The sequence below is a fragment of the Elaeis guineensis genome, chromosome 1, assembly GCF_000442705.2.
Source record: "Elaeis guineensis isolate ETL-2024a chromosome 1, EG11, whole genome shotgun sequence".
Classification (NCBI taxonomy): Eukaryota; Viridiplantae; Streptophyta; class Magnoliopsida; order Arecales; family Arecaceae; genus Elaeis; species Elaeis guineensis.
The window spans coordinates 13387238-13407421 of NC_025993.2; the positions used below are offsets into that span (position 1 = coordinate 13387238).

At 35.2% G+C, this 20184-nt stretch overlaps 1 protein-coding gene across 1 annotated transcript; it reads left to right on the top strand.

Moving 5' to 3' along the window:
- The first annotated feature begins 1143 nt into the window (after window positions 1-1143).
- Window positions 1144-20105, top strand: LOC105038049 (uncharacterized). Its single transcript, XM_010913738.4, is given in 12 exon segments — window positions 1144-1426; window positions 1429-1488; window positions 1566-1800; window positions 1943-2090; window positions 2763-2867; window positions 4516-4673; window positions 8817-8979; window positions 10360-10496; window positions 10703-11390; window positions 13590-13702; window positions 17156-17411; window positions 19614-20105. Coding segments are annotated over 12 exon segments (2478 nt in total). The 5' UTR covers window positions 1144-1320; the 3' UTR covers window positions 19923-20105.
- The last annotated feature ends 79 nt before the right edge of the window (window positions 20106-20184 follow it).

The window sequence follows — 20184 nt, forward strand, 5'->3', positions numbered from 1 at the left end:
TCATCTTTGTATTCATTAAAAGGGAATCAATCGTTATATGCATCTAATTTTTTTTTAATAAATTGGGAGGATTAACCATCCGTTATATTATTTGAAATATTTAAATACGATCGCTAATGCATCTATTACCCAAGTTGGATGGTTCCAACAGGAGAACCGGTATCCGAGGGGGAGAGCGTTAGAAGGTTGGATTGTGCGCATGCAAGGACAAGGAGGATGGAGCACACTAGACTTCTGATGGGCTATGGAAGGTGAATCCTTCAACAAGAATATAATTTAACTGGTTTGTGTGAGGAGGCTTCAAAAGTTGAAGAGAGTTGTTTCTTTCCATCCATGAGCACCAAAAGAACAACGGCTACAAGGCCATTCCATGCTGGTTTAAGATCTCTTCAATTAATCGACGATCTCCAAATACTCCAGATATCACCTTACCAAAAAAAAAAAAAAAAAAAGACTTCAGATATCCTCTTTTGTCGTTGGAGACAACGAACCGGATGGGAGGAACGATACTCACTAAATTAATTTAAAAAAATTACAAGTAGACGCCATGGTTTTTTCTGCATCACTACAGAAGGGACATTGTTCAGGTACAAGACTTGTACAATTAATATAGCTTCTGAAACATAATATATAGCTTCAATAACAAAATGTTATAATACCAACCTATCTATACCATACTTATTTTTTCCCAATATTAACAAATATCTTGCTTGGAACCTGAACTCACCAAAACCTACGTACAGTCCGGGGATCCAGCAAGATGTTAATGATACAAGGCTTTGATCTATGGTAGAGAGGAAGCTATTTTTATATCCCTGAAAACAAAATATGAAGTCAGGCATCAAATCTCCAGGGACACAAGCTGACAAAGCTGATATAAAACAAAGAGCACAAGGAAAAGCCAATCAGCCTTGTTAATCATACGTCTATCCAGTGACATGATCTGTTTAATGCCAAAATCTAATTAAACACATGAAAAAAGCCGTCCTCAATCTCTTACGTGGCTTTTAACAGGTGTCACAAGAAAATTGTACTGAATTTTTTTTTTGAGGGAAATGTTCTGAGAAAAGTTAAAACCGTTATATAACGTTACAGTAGCCGTTATCGAACCAAATAATAGAGCTAGGAGCAGTGAAAAGAATTTTCTCGCCTCTTCTTTGGACCATCCCCATCTGCGTCCCCCGTTCCCATTTCTCTTTTGCTCTGCTGTAAAGAAGTCTAGAGCAAGAAAACGTAGGTAGGTTGGAAAAAGGAACCACCTTTCTGAAGAGAAGCAGGAGAATAAGGAGAGAAAGCGGGCTAAGAGAAGCTGCAGAGGATATGCTAACCGTCGTGCCTCCAACGTCTTCTTCGTCCTCTTTCATCCGACCCTTTCCCCGAGTCAAATTCTCTGCCGGGACGCCGCCGGACCGCCGCCACGGCCGCCGCTCGACCCCGTCCTCCAGTCCCTCGGCGGCGGCCGGTGGAAGCTCACCGACATCGACCCAGGTGCACTGCTCCTCCCTGAGCCCTAAAGGCGACGCCTTTCTCTTCTTTGTTGCTTATTTTTAGTTCTCTGCGGGTAGATGTGGTGCGAGAGAGGTTGAGCTTGTGGCTTGGCAAGGCTCAGTCGCTGCTCACGGAGGTGGCGACGCCACTTGTGAAGCCCGGGCAGGGGAAGAACCCCGCCCTGGAGCGTCAGCTGGACAACATGGCGGTCCAAGAAGAGATTTTTATGGCCTCGGAGTTGACTGTGGAGCGGAGGACGCCAAAGGGGTATCTCTCTTTTGCTGCCGTGGTCTCTATCGAGCAGTTTGGGAGGTAAAGGCGAAGACTTTCCCACCAATTTCACAACTTCTTTCGTTTCTTGGGTGGTCTTGGTTACATGGGTGGAATCTTCTTCTCATTTTTTGCAATTATTTCTGTTAACTGTGCTCTCTGATTGCTCCAAAGTATGGTGCAGGATGAATGGACTGACAGGGAGGAAGATGCAGAAGATTTTTGAAGCACTTGCTCCCGAGCATCTTCGATATGATGCCCGGAGTTTGGTGGAATATTGTTGCTTTAGGTACTTGTCAAGGGAGAGCTCCGACTTCCATCCCAGCTTGAAGGTCTGAGAGTGCCACATAGCTTAAGATTTGAAACGAATCTATCCTTTGCATACACTGGAATGGAAACATTATGTCCATTCTGAAGCTGTTACAATCTGTAGGTTCACTGCGTATAGTGCATAATGAGTGCTCTTATCAGCCTTATTTTTTTTTCCCCAAACGTAACTTGAGTGAATTGGCCGTGCCACTTGAACAGTAGTTCTCTTTTGAGTAAAATGATTATGTGATTTCAAGAATTTGTAATATAACCAAAAATCAAGTTATTAAAATATAGGGATTGAATGCGAAGGATTATGGATGTCTTGAAGTCAACATGATTAGAGGGAATCCTTCTGTTTTGTCAAGACAAGTTTCGAACCTAGGGCAGGAAAGGGATGCCAATACCAACTGCTGAAACCAGGCCAGTTGGATAGGATAACTTTTTTCTTGGGATATTTTGCAGTATTTGTTTTGCTATACACTAACATGCATGCAGGAAACTCTAGAATTGCATCCAATTTGTCAGCCATGATATTTATTTTTACTTGATTTAGTCATTTATCACATAGTCAACCAAAGATTTCTACATCATTTTGCTCAAAGCCATTGAGAGCTTTATTTAACTTTAATATAACTATTGACTATGTTCCTGATTGTTCTTTCTGCATCTTATATTGGATTGTATATTTACAGGAGCTTGCTTTTCAGAGGCTTATTTTTGTGACCATGCTTGCATGGGAGAATCCATACAGTGGAGATGGTGATTCACACTTTTCGCTAGATAATTCTTCTTTGCAGGTTATTTACGTTTCTCCATGGATTTTCAAGCATCACTACATATAAGCATGTCTTCAGCAACACATGAGCTGCTATTAGCAATCAACACCTATTCAAGTACTACAAGCACAGTTTTGTCAAATAATATATACTGTAGGAATATCTAGTTAATCATATTACCTCGATTGCTAATACTAAATGCTACAGTGGTCAAATTATGTTTGTAATATGAGATTGATTATCAGGTTGTGACCTAAGTGTTTACACAGTGGAACTGTTGGATGAATATATTTGCTGCCTTGAGTACTGACTTCGACCTTCTACAAATATATATAGCAATGTTATCACATATAATTAGATCTTCTTTATCTAACATCATGTTCTACACACACACAGACAACACACGAAAACACATAGTAGTGAAAGAATAATGCTTACATTGGCTAACAGAGAAGAAAATGGTTTGTCCCCTCTGAAGATTATAAAAGTTAGGATGCTTTTCTTGACAAGATATTATTAGAAACCAGAAGTTAAGTGGAGACCTTTAAGCTATTTAAGTTTTTTCTTTTTTTCTTTAAATCTTTCATATAAAATATTTCTATATTATTCCTCACCCTTTTTTAATTAATTTCAAGAGGAAACTCACCATATTTTAATTACAGTAACCCTTTACTTGCGTGATAGAGTTATATCATGAGTTTCACTGTCTACCCACTCATAAGTTTAAAACACATCTGGAAACCAATATGAGTAAAAAAAGGGTAAATTACGGAACCATATATAATTCTGTGTCACCTTGGTCTGCACTGAGAAAAAACTAATTTTGTAGAGTTGAACATTTCTCAAGGTATAGTAGTTTACATCTTAGCGGACATTGTGCCAGATAACAATTAATTAAACCTATTAAATCATTCTATACCCTGATCACCTGGTGTTATAGGATTTTTAACAACTATTGTTGATTTGAACAGAAGTTAGCAACAACAGTCATTTCCTTCAACTTCTAGACTATCACAAATTTAGTCAACTTCAAATTCTAGACTATCACAAATTTAGTCAGGTAAAATTGCACTGACTTGATTCAAAGAATTTACCTATGATAATACACCTTTGATTGTTTAATTGGAAAAAAAAGGCTTCACCTACTGCTATTTCTCTGTCTAGTTTAGGGCCAAAGAAAGGTTAAATAGAATAAGGTCCCCTTTTTAATTCAATAGCTCCACTTTAACCCAACAAATGATGGAAAAGTAACGAGTTTATTCTGAACTCAAAGTGCACATTCTAAAAAGTTGGTAAAACTACTTTTCCACCTAAACATTATTAAACTATTCCACCTTGCAGGATGGAATAACATATTTCACAGTAAAGTAGGTTAGGAGTAAGTTAAACTATTTACTCTGGATTATCTCATTTTTCAACAAAACACAGCTTAGAAGAGCTAATATTTCTTCTATCATTTCCTTCTTTTCTGCATCCCTTTAGATTCCTAAGACTATAAAAATATTTATGAAGTTGGGAAAGGAAAGTCACTGGATGAGCAAGCTAAATTTTCCATGTCTCTTGTTGCACATTTGAATTTGATAACATAGTTCTGTGAATTTGGAATATGTAATAAGACTTTATCTGATTAACATGTGTTCTTAAATGTTGATACCATTTTCCCATTTAGAGGAGACTGGTTGGGGAACAAGCCTTTGTCCGAATTGCTCCTGCTATTGCGGGTATTGCTGACACATCAACTGCACATCATCTTTTTAAGGCTCTTGTTGGAAATGAACAAGGAATCTCTTTGAGCATGTGGACGACATACCTTGCTGAACTTTTCAAGTAAGTATCCCTTCATTTGGTCCCACGTTTTGCATCTTGGCTCACATATGCACACTCATTTCTGGGAAAGTTCCTGTATTTAGATGTATTTAATTTGCCAGATTGGTGTTTATCATGATTCAGTTCTCTTAATAAACATCAATCAGGGAAGTGATGTATTTGGATTTTGCAAAATTTTCATTAATTGATTGTTCTAAGCAATAATTATAATTTGTTGACCAACCAACATATTAAAAAAAGAAAATTTCGTTTTGAAAGACCAAAAGAAACAACCTGGGCTGGAGAAATGAATCATTTCAGAATATGGCTTCACTGCTTGATTAGAAGACTTTGATTTGAGAGTTTTATGATGGACTGAAAAAAAGGATGGTCTCTTAACTAGTAGAATGGAGAAAAAGGATTCATATAGCCGATCCCAACTAGTTTGGAGTTAAGGCTTAGTTGAGTTGTATGATGGACTCTCAACTCAGCATCAACACTTTGCATATAGGGGGTCTTTCTCAATGTGCATTGGTCTGGATTCCTGACCAAGGTCGATTGGCTGGTGGAGGCCTACATTGGTGTATTTAGGTATAGTTGAAAATCAGAACATATATGCAAAAGGTGAATAATAAGGCAAAGGCAGTGAACTAGATGTGAAGGGGAGAATATCTGGTGATATTTGAAGCAATTATATGAACTGAATGAAGATTAGCTCAGTAATCATCCCATCCATTTCTAACTAGATGTTCCGGGTTTGAATCTTGAGTGGCATATGCTTAAAAATCCAGACCCAGGTAATTCTAATACAGATGCATCTTCTTCCCTTTCTCACAAAATAAGGGGACCAGAAGGGGGGATATTTGAAGCAAGTATCTGAAACCTGCCAAAGTGAATTCAAAAGGAATAGATGATCATGTAACAAAAAAACTCTAAATGGATACAATTAATATAATAGATGTTTTGTATGTTGGAACACAAGGTTTCCAAATACACATTATTATGTGGTACAGGCCAGGTTTCCTCCTAGTAAGATTGCAGCTCTCTTTTAAATTCCATAAAATGAACTGGTTATGTTGAATGGTACTTAAGTCATGACAAATTAAAAACTCATGGCTCTATATAACAAACAATAATAAGCCTCAAGTCATAAAACATAAACTCCAGTGACTGGTTGATCGTTCAGTAATGGAGAACTATCCTCCCTCAGACATCTAGAACAAGGATCTTGGTTTGAGTTATACCATTTTGTGGTATATGCATTATGTTGCAAGGTTTCTCTCATAATAAAGAGGTGCACATCATTTACCAGCTTGCCTTGGTGGTAATGGTCTGAACGATTGCATGTTTTAGTGATAAACCATGCCATGGGCTGGCATGAGTGATCCCGTATTAGAATCAGTTATAATCATTTTTCAGGCTCGTTTTAGTTTGAATAATTTAATTCTATATAAAGTTGGTTTTTTATGGATTTAAATAGTATATTGTCCTTGTTTATGCTATACTTTCATCCAAAACCTCGGTCATACTGGCTGAGGACCGGCATAGGGCACACACTGGGATACTTCCACGGCTGAACTGGGTTGAACCATGCCTGACCACACAAAAATCTCCTCATATGGACCCCATATTGCTTTGAATCAAGATCATAGGTGTTTATAAACTTTTACTTTGTTATGGTTCTGGCTGATACCTTGTGTCAATACAACATTTACTGGATATAGATATATTGCTGGCCAGCAAACTGCATGGAGCTCTACCAAGATTTTTGAAACTATGAATTTGAGTAACAACAATTTGATTTGGACATAGTTAAATTCGGGATTGTTTGGTGTGGAAAATGTACTATGCTTGCTTTTAAATGATGCATAGTATGCAGTAGTCCTTGCTCCCAATTAACTAATAATTTAATAAAGTGATTACTCTCTTATATTTCAAAACCACTAATCTAGCTTGCTATGTGAAATTGTATTCCATTCTTTTTGTTTTGTGCACATAGAGATGGGTTTCTTATGCTTATTCTAGATTTTTTGTTTTTTTGGGAGAACAAACGTTCTAGAATTATAATTTTTGCATGGACATGGACAAGAGAATCAGATACCCACATGCGTCAAAAAATCTGACATGGCAAGAGGTTAAAAAAAAATGGTAATTTTAGCTAATATATAATATATACAAATGTTGTTTAAAAAATAGTAAAAGATATTATTTGTTAAAGTCTTTCAATGTAAATGTTTTAACTTAAACTTCCCAAGTAGCTTAAGGATTTTAGAAAAATGACACTTGTAAAGTTTTTAATGCCTATATTTTTTATCAATCTCTAAAGAACCAGAAGTTAAATTTTAACTTCTTGTTGGAAAAGTCCAACTTTTTGCCAATTTCTAAAAGTTGCTACCAGAAAAATTTGATAGATGTCCTATTGTCAGACAACTATCCAATTGGGAAATATATCCAGCATGGATAACTAAAGCTGAATGTCCAGATAGCACAGCTTGCAATACTTAGCTGGTTAAATGTAAACCTTATGTGGAAAATTAAATATAACTTGACAAGAAATAGCATGCATGGTTCTCAAGAAATGTACTTTCCATGCAGCTTAACTGTTTAGCAGGAAAGTGCATAAAAGCTGGTTCAATTCTCTTTCTGCAACATGGAGAAGTGAATGAGAAATGTAAAAGGATATGCACAGAAAAATACACAAACATTTCTTGTACAAAAAATAGGGGAATGTTTCCTACTCTGGAAGTATGTCTTGTTTCCCACATCCATTTCGCAGGGTTGCAACTATGCTAACATCTAGGTTTTCATTTTGATACATCATTTTTTAGATTTTTCAGACCCAAAACATAAAATCGACTTAACCCCAAAATAGCCTTAATCATAATTAACGTCTATCTCATCTATTTGCAGTTGGCATAGGTTATGCATTGCCATTATTTGTATTAGGGGCTTTATTCTCTGCCAAAGCAATTATTTGCAAATCCCTTTTCTTGACTTCTGTTCGTGTATTCCTAGGTCTTCCCTTTCTGGGTTCTTTTCCCTTTTTTTCCTTCACGTGACTATGGCATCATGATCCATCTCCATCACTTCATTCTAGATTAGTGTGTCTTTCTCCTAACAGCAAAAATTTTATCAACTCTCAACTACATCGTCCATATTTGTCAAGAAACCCACCTGAGTATTCTTATGTACTTTGTCCTTACAGATTTATCCAACATTTGAAGCTAAGTGAGACTTCTATTTTGCTGTTGTTTTGGCTTTTAAAAATCTTTGCTCTGAAATCAGAAATTCGTTCTAATTTCATTAAATATGTTCTTTTACATACTAGATCTAAGATATGGTGTGAACTCCTGGGCATATATCTTATAAGGGACCTCAATTTTTTATATATTAGGAAATTGCATCTGTATATTTCATTTGATTCAACCAATGTCCTCGAGTTTTAGACCTCTCCCTCCATTGTTTCATCTCGACTTTCACCCTTACATTCAGTTCATCTGTTATTATAGGATTGTAGAGATTTACCAAATTGTGGAATATGAACAGTCAGATTGTCTATGATAGGACTGCTAGTAGAATCTAATCAGTGTCAGTGTAGTTACTTTCCATGCTTGTTACCTCCTCTCAAGCATATCTCTAATGGTTCTGAAACAATAATTGGTCTATGCCTTCTGTCATTAGCACTTGTCAAATATTCTCTGAACTTTTTTTGAGTTAACAAAATCATGCATAAGTATCTATTGATTCTATTCTTCTTTGTTTTCTTTCCATCAATTTCCTCGAGAGGAAAATAGCTTCAGTTGCTAGTGTTTTAGACTTATAACCAATTTGATCAATTAAAGCTGTCGCCAATTGCCATAGATATTACTCTGTGGTCCACTCCTATAAATCATTTGACTCGTAACTTGAGTTCCATTGTTGTTATGACAAATTTTGTAAGTTCCCATTTTCTTATATCTAAAATCGATACAAGATGCTTCCATCCTATTATAGATATAACCTTCTAACATTTTATTCGACCAAAATGATTTGTTGCTACTTGTGTTCTTAGTGACCATTTTCAATATCAAATTTTGTATCTTGTGTAACTTTTTTTTATATTCGATTTTTTTCCTTATGGTACTTGGTGTATATCTTTGCTTATAGACTTTAAATATTGTATAGGGTACATCAGGGAAGGAAATCATACCAAACTGGAGATGTTTTGTTGTCCGATGAGCAACTTCTCTGCATAGGTTCCAGTAGGAAGCGACCTGTTTTAAAATGGGAGGATAACATTGCATGGCCTGGAAATCTGACTTTAACAGATAATGCACTATATTTTGAGGTATGGTAGCTTTTCTTATTTGGTTCCAGTACATGTGCTTGTTTCCTGGCCATCTGACAAACAGTCATCCTATGCTTGTCAATTATGCTCATGTATTTCCTAGGAGTTTCTCATTGCAAAGCTATTCTGAAAGAATGCTCACTTATAAGTGTAGAAAGCCAATATAAATACTTAATTGGTACTCACTCCTTGTAAGGGACTATCCTAATGTGAACATGCTATGGACCCATGTACAGATGCAATGATAAATACATTTTATGTATATATTCAGAAAAAGAATAAATTAATTATATGCTGATAACACAGGATGCCAAGTGTTAAAGTGTCCTCAAGTGCCAACACTATGTCCTCCAAAAATAGAGGCATCGGGGGAAGGTGAATTGTATATGCTAACAAACAAATTATGGAACAACCATGAGTGTGCAAGTTCTTTTAAGGTATTTGGTTTAAGAGAAATCAAGATGTCTTCAGATACTAAATCTGTAATTTATCATGATAACTTTATATTATAACGTAAGGGCACTTCCCTTGGTGCTCGTATAATAATAATAACTTTATACTAAAAATGAAAGGATAATCAGCTTGAATATCCACATAAACTTTGTAACTTTATATTTAAAACACAAGGACACTTCTCTTGAAGTGTCCATAAAACCTTGATAACTTATATTGATAGCATAAGGACACTTTGCTTGAAGTTTCCAGCACTTGAAATTAAGAGTCCCCTACATGACACTCCAAAAAGAAGTTGCCAATTGTTGGGCACGTGCCACATCCAGGTGCCTCAAAGATCGAAACTCCCCAAAACCTGAAAAATGAAGTGTCTAGGTGACATAGATTCGATGTTTTGCTAGATGATGATTACTCGTACTTCAATCAAATTGAGTTTTGTTTTGTTCAAAGATTTTGATTTGCAACTGCTTCCTGATCGGGTCCTTCCTAGGAAAAGTTGTTACTATTAAAATAATTTTCCTGACATAAAATAGATAAAAATAAGCCTAGCTGAAACAGGTAGTAGCTATTATATTTTAAGTTTTTCCTTGCAGAAACATTTACTTGGAGTTAAGAATATAGTTGTTGTGTTGGTTTTCTTTGAGAATATATCAATAGCAATTGACGCTGGATCTTGCTGAAAGAAACAGGAACATCCATGCACTATTCAAATTTTTAGCTTCTTGTTTCACTGCATTTTCTTATTTCAGTATTTCATGTGCCAATAAACTGTTTTGTAGTTAGCTATGATAGATCATTTTGTTCCATCTACCTGCAACCATGTAGTGAAGTTATTGTCTGTTCTGTTTTTTTTCCATTCATGTATTTGTTAACTTGGTTACCATACAATTGCCCACAACTGCTCCTCCTTTACATTGATATTGGCAGGCCATTGGACTGGCAGGTACTAAAAAATCTATTAGACTAGATCTTGCACATCATGGTTCACGAGTTGAGAAAGCAAGAGTTGGACCATTTGGATCGAAACTTTTTGACTCTGCCGTTTCTGTTTCTTCTGGCCTTGAGTAAGTGTACTTAACGATTTCTATTTATCTTGTGTTTCTGTATCTATCCTGTTTTCATGCGCCAATCATCTCTTTGCATCGTGACCATGATTGGCTTGGTTGTATGGTAACCAACGTTATCAGGATGCTTTTTTGTTGTCTTATATGTAGTGACACGCTATTTACTTGGAGGTGCATGATAGATCTGATGGTTCAGTTTTGATCAGGTCGGAAACTTGGGTATTGGAGTTTGTTGATTTTGGTGGTGAAATGAGACGAGATGTCTGGCACGCTTTTATTAGTGAGATTATTTCATTGTACGATTTCATACGAGAATATGGACCCTCTGACGACGATCCATCAATTCATTATGTGTATGGTGCTCATAAAGGAAAGAGAAAAGCTATTAGAAGTGCAGCAAACAGTATTGCAAGGCTACAATCACTTCAGTTTATTCGAAAGTTATCTGAGGATCCAGCAAAGCTAGTTCAGTTCTCGTATTTGCAAAATGTGCCGTATGGCGATGTTGTTCTCCAGACCTTAGCAGTAAATTTTTGGGGTGGGCAATTGATAACAAATTTCAAGCAAGCAGACAACCAACAAACTCAATGGGCGAAACATTCCGAAGATCCTTCTGGTGGCAATGCTTATGTGTTTGACATAGATGGAAGTGTATACTTGCGCAAGTGGATGAGATCTCCTACTTGGACATCTGGTTCTTCAGTTTCCTTTTGGAGGAATTCATTAGCTAAGCAAGGAATTGTATTGGGCAAAAACCTCGTTGTAGCTGATCTGAATCTTGTAGAAAGGGCAGCATTGACATGCAAAGAGAGGAGCCAAATAGTTGAAAAGATTCAAGCAACAATTGACGCTGCTATGATCAAAGGAATCCCAAGCAATATTGACCTTTTCAAGGTATTTTTTCCTACGAAACAAACTTTCTAAATTCGGAGTTCATCTGTCAGGGTTTATCAAGAAACCATGTTGCATCAGGACCATTTGGCAGAGGCTTTAGCATGCACTACATATTAGAAGGTCAAGTGTTCCAGTTAAAAAAATCCCTTTGAGGACTTCATGTGTCATTATCTGTGCTTTAAACCCAGCAGATTATCTACAGATAATTAATCCATCACACCTGCTTTAAAGAGTTCAACTAAATCTGAAGTAAACATGTTAAGAAGTCTAGGATTGTCCATGATATTTTATTTTAGTTCACTGAAATTTTCTTCTGAGCTAAATTTTGAGTATATTTCTTCTTCATTTTCCATTCTGATGTCTTGCTTTTGTTGTTGTGTAGTGTAAAGTAACTTGTGACACAATGAAATATTATGAAATAGAATAAGGGAGAGTACAAGTTCATGGCTTATCCTTTTTCAGATGCATGAATAGAAAGTTAAGATGGCTGAGCCATAAAAACAATTTTTTTTTTAACAAAAAGAAAATGTGGGGAAGGAAATTGGGAAATACATATTTCTGTCAACATTACTTTCTCAGGGGCCAAACAGTCGACTGATTATCCTGACTCCATCTTTGTATGTTTGGCTTCACCAATCAAATAATAATCCATCAAAATTTAAGAATGTTTTATGACCAATTATTCTTCAACTGATGTTAATGTTCAAGTTTGTTTTCGCCTAGTTGGCTATGTTACCTAGATATTTTATTTTTCAGTTTTCTGAAAGTGTCCCAACATGACATTTTGAAGAATCTCACGCAGGGGATTCTTAATTTCAACTATTGTGCACTTTAAGCAAAGTGTTTTTATGTTTTTAGTATATATAAATTATCAATATTGTATGGACACTTCAAGCAAATTTCCCTTAATATAAAGTTAAGAAGGTTGCATGGACACTTTAAGCAATGTGTCTTTATATTTTTAATATAAAGTTATCATAACTATATGAACACTTCAAGAAATTATTATCAATTTAGTATCTCAACACATCTTGAGTAATCTTAAGCAAAATGATTTAAAACAACTTGCACATTCATGGCTATTATGTTAGTTTGTTTGTTAGATAGCACATATAACTGTCCTCTCCATTTTTAGTTCTCTTTTCTCATATAAGCATGAAAACACAAACATAACATTAAAAGTCTCTCGACATAAATACGTATATACATACATAAATCAATGTATGTATGCGTCTGTGTGCTTGTGCCCGTGCCTAGATTTTTGGAGGCCGTTCTGTGGGACACTTTGACACTGGGCAAGTGTCTAGGTGACACTAGGACTTGGTCATGACCACTTTAGGCTAACAAGGGCTTTCTACAAAGCATATAATGCTAGTTGGTAGGTTGTAAACTTAGTCATTCTTAATTATTCATTCACCTAGAACCTATTCTGCATATTAGAGTATCCAATCCTTCTCCCTTTGTGTATCTGTTTTTGTTTTTGTTTTTTTTTTTTTTGACATTTTCAGGATTATTGTATATTCATTTGTCTATATGTGTACTTTTTTATGGCTGCATATATGGCTTATGAATGAAGATATGCATTCTTTTTCCCTGGACAGGTAGCTGTCCTTTCATTCATGTGATTCACGATGTTTGAGACCATCATCAACAAAGTTTTTTTTTTTAAATAATGTAGAAAAATATTGGAAAATAAGTGTTAAAGATCAGCTGAAATAAACAACCATATGTCAGGTGGCTTTGAGAGATTTCAAATGAAAATGAAGTCTAGTAAAACTCAATGGTCTTTCCATATCAGAGTGACTAAATTGTTATTTTGGATCACTATGAAGAACGGATGCAGGCAAAGCCATCCAAATTTGTTACAGAAGCAGGAGGAAAGTTTATGGGCTTTTGGACTGGTGTATGATGCTCAAGCATATGCTGAAATATTTTTATATTCATTGATTTCATCCTCATTCGCATGATGAAAAAATTTCAAATTCTATTTGGTATTTTAATATCATCTTTTTTATCAAGTGCTACTAACTTGTTCATTGTTGAAATAACATGCCATTATCTCTAAATAGAATCCTACCTTCTAAGCTCCTTCCATGTTCATTGTTTTAATCATCGCTTGATACTGAAACAATGACAATTCATATTATCTTGTATGCTATATCATCAATAGAATAATTCGTTCTTTTTTTCAAAATTCAGGAGCTCATGCTTCCATTTGTGGTTGTTGCCAAAAAGTTTGACAAACTAAGGTGCTGGGAAGAGCCACGACAGACTATTACTTTTCTTGTATTTGCCTATACCATTATATTTAGGTAAGCAGTTTTATTTTAATGCTTGATGTTTAATACAGTTCCATAAAGAATTCATATCGGAAAAGAAGAGAAACAGAAACATCAATTATTTCTGGGTAACATTGCACTATCCATTTTCTTGGACAGGATCCCTCATAGATGGGTTCCCCATTTTCCACATGACAATTGTCTGAGGGAATTAATACATTCTGAATTATTGCTGTTTCTGAATATCTGCTCTAATTTAGAGTTTGATTGACAAAATTTGTTTGCTTTTACCTTAAAATATTTCACTCTCATTGATTTGGTGTTTGCTAGGATATTGGAAATAGTTGTAGAGAGCTTATGTGGAATAAATGTTTTTGGATCAAGGTCTCGGATGGCTAATGAAATTTTAGACAATAATAAATTGCTTAGATCTGTGATGCAAAGGTTTCTTACCAAAGATTTTACAGTCCTGAGTCTCTTGCTTGGAAGTTATAGGCTTGAATGTCAGATGAAAGCTTAATGTGGCCCCTGTCATGATAGGTGTAGGTCTTTGCCCAGTCTCTAAGAGCTCTCGTTCAAGCTCGGGCTTCGCAAGAATTATGCATTCTAACCATTTGCAGTAGCATATGTTTCTCTTGGTTGCTTTCTTTTAGGTGCATATGCTATCACACCTTTTCCATAAAATGGACTGTGTTCATCCGCCCTCATTGTGTTATTTAGCTAGCACGCATGTTTTCTTCTAAAGGTATTCATTTGTTTATAAGTTGCTAGAGTCAGAAAAGGTCATTTCACTGTGCTGGGAGATCTTGTTGATAAGTAAATGACCGAATGAAAGGCTAGCTTTAATATTCCTAGGATACAATTTTAAAAATGGATTGTGATGAGCTAGCCTTATAGATAGTAGTATGTTTTGCTGGATTCTTAAAGTTTAAACTGGTCTGTCTATGCATCTGGCTTCTTCACAGCCCATAGGATAATTTCACTTTTATCATAAGAGTGTTTTGAGCTACCTTATAGATACTAGTATGTTTATCTGGATTCTTAATGTTTAAACTGGTCTATCTATGCATCTGGCTTCCTCATGGTCCTTCAGATAATTTCACTTTTATCATAAGAGTATGACCTAGTATATCTTAATCCTTCAATTAATTTTTCTTTGTCCTACTTATTTAGCCAAGAATAATAGGCTGTTCGCATCCATTAATTCCTATCCTTCTGATCTAGCAAATTATTATGTTATACATCTTGTTTTTGTGGAAGTAGGGTGGTTGAATGATCTAAACAGGAAAATTAGGTTTGGTTTCAGTTTTTGGTTCACAAGTCAACTCGAATGTGTAAAAATAAGGTTAAACTTTGTTCCTATTAAAATAATTCTTTATGTGCACATATGTTGACTTCTTTCATAAAGGACTAGTTTGGTTCGCGAGAAGTTAGGTGGGTGGGGGGGGGCATGGGGAAGAGACAATTCTTGGAAAGGTAGAGGGGAGTCTTTTTGTTTGATTGGAGTTTTAAGAGAAGAGAGAATGAAAAAAGTTCTTTCCATGTGAAGACACTTTCCATATTTTATGAGAAGTATAAACCCGTGGAGGAGGTGGTTTTGGGACTTCCCACCTGATGGAAATTGGTGGTCCTTTTTTCTTTCCAAAAAAATTCTTTTAATATTGACCTTATAAATATTGATATAATATTATATTAATATTATTCTAATATTTGTATTAATATAAAATAATATTTATATTTATATAAACATTATAATATTTATAATATATCAATACTATTCTAATATTTATACTAATGTAATATTTTTATTAATATTAATATAATAGTATAAAAATATTTTTATTAATATTAATATAATATTTATATTAATGTATTAATATTATATTAATATCTATATTAATAAATTTATTATATTAAAACATTAATATTATATTAATAGTATATCAATACATATATAGTAATGTTGTATTAATATAATAAATTATTATGATCTAATATTATATTAATATTATATTTATATCAATATAAATATTTATATAGAGTTTGGAAGCAAAAATGTATGGTCTTATATCTGTTAAGGGTATAATAGATATTTTATACAGTTTTCTCAGACAAGTGGATGCTCAATTAAACATAAATCACGTTGGAATAATTTTTCATGATCAACCAAACATACCTAAATTATATTCTCAGGCATCATGTTTTGAGGAAGTAACTTTTTAAGGAATAACTTCCTAGGAAGAAAAGTTCTTGCCGCGAACCAAACGAGTCCAAAGATTGGAACAAGGAAGCTATCAATTCATTATAGAATTTATCTGGATTGATACATGTCTCTTATAATATGGGCTCCATGGAGATCTAAAAATTAAAAATTGGTTGTTTGGTAAATATTTTGAATTCTTCTTCTCCTCAATACGATGGTAAAAGCAGTTTCTCACCTATTTATTCCCCCTCCCATCCTTCAAATTTATTTTTCTTCTCCACTCTGATCTTGTTGAAATAGAATTGAAGGTCCCTTCATTTTCTTTTAGGGCATTTTTGGATGATTGAGCCCCCCAAAATCCTATGAGACTCGTGGGTTGGGCTGGGCTAGGCCTAGTACCTTTGGAGTGGGCTGCTCCGAATCCCATAGGAGGAAAAAAAAGATCTATCTTTTTTTTGGTTGGCCCACTCCAAATGTACTCTGGGTATTTATGAGTATAGGCCTAGTTTAGCCTGATTTTGCTGGTTATACCGGCCTACCTCACAAATTCCATAAGATTTTAGGCTGAATCATCCAAACAGGCCCTTATTGGTTTTAGATTTCCATGTTCTTTTCTCCTTTCCTTGACAGATGACCTTTGTTTAAACATTATGTTGATCATTGCAAGGGTAGAATCAAACTTTGTAAGCAGCAGATGAATAATATAATTTACTGAGACAAACTACAGAAATATTGTTTCTGTCAATGTGGTATGTATCCAACGATTCCAAGCAAGCAGCTCTCTTATCAAATTTATGCAACAACATGCTTTAGTACCTCCCTTTCTCATGTGGCAGCTCATTTTTACTGTGATCCAAGTGGAACTCAGAACACAGTAAAATTACAATTTAAATCCTGGAGACTGGAGTACTCTTAGAATTGGAGTAAAGATAGAACTGTGAGCTTGTACTATTTATCAGCCACGTATCTACTTTTCAACATGTAACTATATCTGAACTAAAGGGATAACCATGGGTATCACACATGTAGAATATACATGTGTTTACAAATACCAAGAATTAATTTAATTTGTTTTTTATGGGAAATTTGTGGGCAGTTATTGTTGATATGAGTTGTTAGTAATCAATTTCTTAGTTTCAAAGCCGTTAGCAATTTTTTATCTTCAAAATAAGTGCAGCTGTCTGTTTTGTTTTTGCTTCTGTATTAATCAATCAGGCTGCTTTAGAATATATCTTTAATTTTATATGCTATTTTATGACCTTTTTTATGATTCTTTCTGTCAGAAATCTGCTCTCATATGTATTCCCAGTGAGTTTAATGATTATGGCTACTGCAATGCTATTGCTTAAGGGGCTTAAAGAGCAAGGTCGGTTAGGGAGATCTTTTGGTAAAGTTACAATACGTGATCAGCCACCCTCAAACACAATCCAAAAGATCATAGCTCTTAAAGAAGCAATGGCAGACTTGGAAACTTATCTCCAGAACCTGAATGTTTCGCTTCTGAAGATTCGAACAATCATCTTATCTGGTCAACCTGAGGTATGCGACAACATAGACCTAATTTCATTTGTAAGTAGCAGAATTGCTTATTGTACAATCTAATGAGGCATCCTATGATCTTATAAGTATCTGAAACCAAATTTACCAAATATAGAACTGAAATTCATTTCAGATTGTTCATGTTCTTCATAGTGATAACTGTTCCGAAGCATCTATCGTTTTGACCTTATTATCACCGGCTTTTTGTTACTTCTTTTGACTTTTATAAAATTGACTAGCCAATTGTTAAAAAAGTTGACCATTGACATTTATTTTTCAATAGTATTTACTTTTAGGTTCTCTTTCTTTATAGGTTTCTCAAGTAAGAATTTCCTCTTGGTAGTATACTTAATTACTTTAATCTATTTATGCTCCTTGCTGCTACATATCTTAGAAATGCAGTATTAACATTCAAAGGATCAATCAATTGTATGTAAATGCACTACTTTTATAGCTTTCCTTCTACTTTTAACAACCTATTTTTCTATTTTACAATTTAATATAGGGGCTATCCTTCACTTTTTAATTTAAAAAAATTACAGTGGGAGCACCCCAACAGATTGTAAGAAATGATGCTAGAAATTACATGTGCTAAATTCTTGTGAAACACCTTCCAAGGATTTGAACATAACCCTTGCGCCTTGGTGCAACCAGTATGGAGAGCATACTTTGCGGGGTGAGACTTCATTGACTAAGAGTTAGGAGATTGCATTTGCAAGGTTAATGGGTGCAGCTGTGCTCGAAAGATATTGTACTCATCTCAGTTGCGTCGGGTATGAAAGAAAATGTCAAAAATGAGAATGCATTAATTTATCAGGCATTTTATAGTATGCTTTATATTTTACTCATCTCAGTTATATGTCTTGTATGAAAGAAAATGTCAAAAATGAGAATGCATTAATTTATCAGGCATTTTATAGTATGCTTTAGATTTTTTTAAATAAAATTTTGGTTAAGCATGCTTCAGTTTGTTAAGCAAATATTTGATGATTCTAGAATTTTAAAGACATGCAGGGTTTCACTAGATAGATAATCTTCATGATACTCAGTAACTTTTCAACCTCAAGAGAAGGGTGGGGGGTCAAGTTCAAAAGAAACTTCCTTGGAGATATTAATTATCCTTGTCCACTTTAAGTCCACTGTGGAATGGATAAACCTTCAACTTCTTGTTTGAGTGATAAAGAAGAATCTTTAAGTTATCCTCAAAAATAGAGAGGAGAAATTTGGCGAAAGTAGTGGACTCCATGTCTAAGTGCCTCAGCTTGATTTTGGTTTCCAACATCCTCTCTCAGAAATTAAGCTTGCTTTCTTTTGGTGCCAGTCTTTATATCATGTTAACTTTTCATCCTATGTACCTCCAATAATGATGCTCTCCACTTTCAATAGAATACCAGATGTACCAAGATATGCCTACCAACCATAAGAAGCAATGATGCACATTCTCAACAATCTCAAGCATAGAAAGGCTAATTATCATTTCTTCTTTCAGCCACAGTGCCATTTCTTGGAGGTAATAGTTGCAAGCCAAGATCATATTCTAAGCTACCAACTAATAATGGACCTCTACTCTGTGATGGCTTATGCTAACTCTTAACATGATCTCTGTTGACAATATCAGCTAAAATTTGAAGGATGAAGTGTAACAAAGGCCATATCCTCTGGTACCAAATCTGCCTGTCCCTCCAAATAATTATCATATGAATATTAAAAAAAAATATATCTAGTAACGGAAAGCCACTGGCCTGACAACTTAGCTGGGAGTAAATGGGAATCTGGCAGCATTTTCTGTTCATCCAAGTAGTAGGATGCTCAGCCTTGTCTTCACTGTCACTACTTGCCATCCAGCAGTGCATACAGGAGGACACAGTCCTAACCTGTGAAGGTCCCCAGCTGATAGTAGGACTCATCAAATGGACCAGCTATTGTGGATCGCAATCTAGTTTTTGCTTCTAGCTACTTCAGCACATCGATAGCATAATATTTCTTTCCAGTTTGCAGACAATCCCACAATGGTTGCGAAAAACCTGCATGTTCCTTGATAAGTGCATGTATGGCAGGTCACACATATTTATGCTCACAAGGTCTTGATATTGTTTAAACATTTAATTTAGCAGCGAGAGCTTAAAGATACTTCAGGTCTAAGGTTTCTCGAGATGACTTACAAATGATAGTTTTCTTTGTGGTGTCTGGTTTTTCTTGCAGATAACTACACAGGTTGCCCTTGCGCTGCTTGGTGCTGCAGCTATCCTCCTTGTGATTCCTTTCAAATACGTTCTTGCTTTTCTCCTTCTTGATCTCTTCACAAGGCAGCTAGATTTCCGAAGGGAAATGGTATTGAAATTTATGAACTTTTTACGGGAGCGCTGGGCATCTGTTCATGCTGCCCCTGTGGTCGTACTACCATATGAAAGTGATGAAACTGGCTCGCTGAAAAGCATTCCCAAGTACAGCAATGATTCTAATTCTGAAGGAATGCAAAGAAATGAAGAACTGCCAAGACATAGTGCATGAGATGCAGAATATGGATATGCCTTGATGTACAGAATAATGAAGAGGCATGGAGTACCTTATCTCTGGAAGGGATCATGATTTACTAGCAGCAATTAAGGTATTAACAGACTAGTGTTTTTGTAAGCTAGAACTGATTCATTATTCCTCAATAATCAATGTGATTCAATCGTCATTTAGTTCTAATCTCCATTCTGGTGATGCAAGAAAACTAGATGTCGATTGTGTACGGTTGAACATTTACGGATTTGTAATGAATCACATA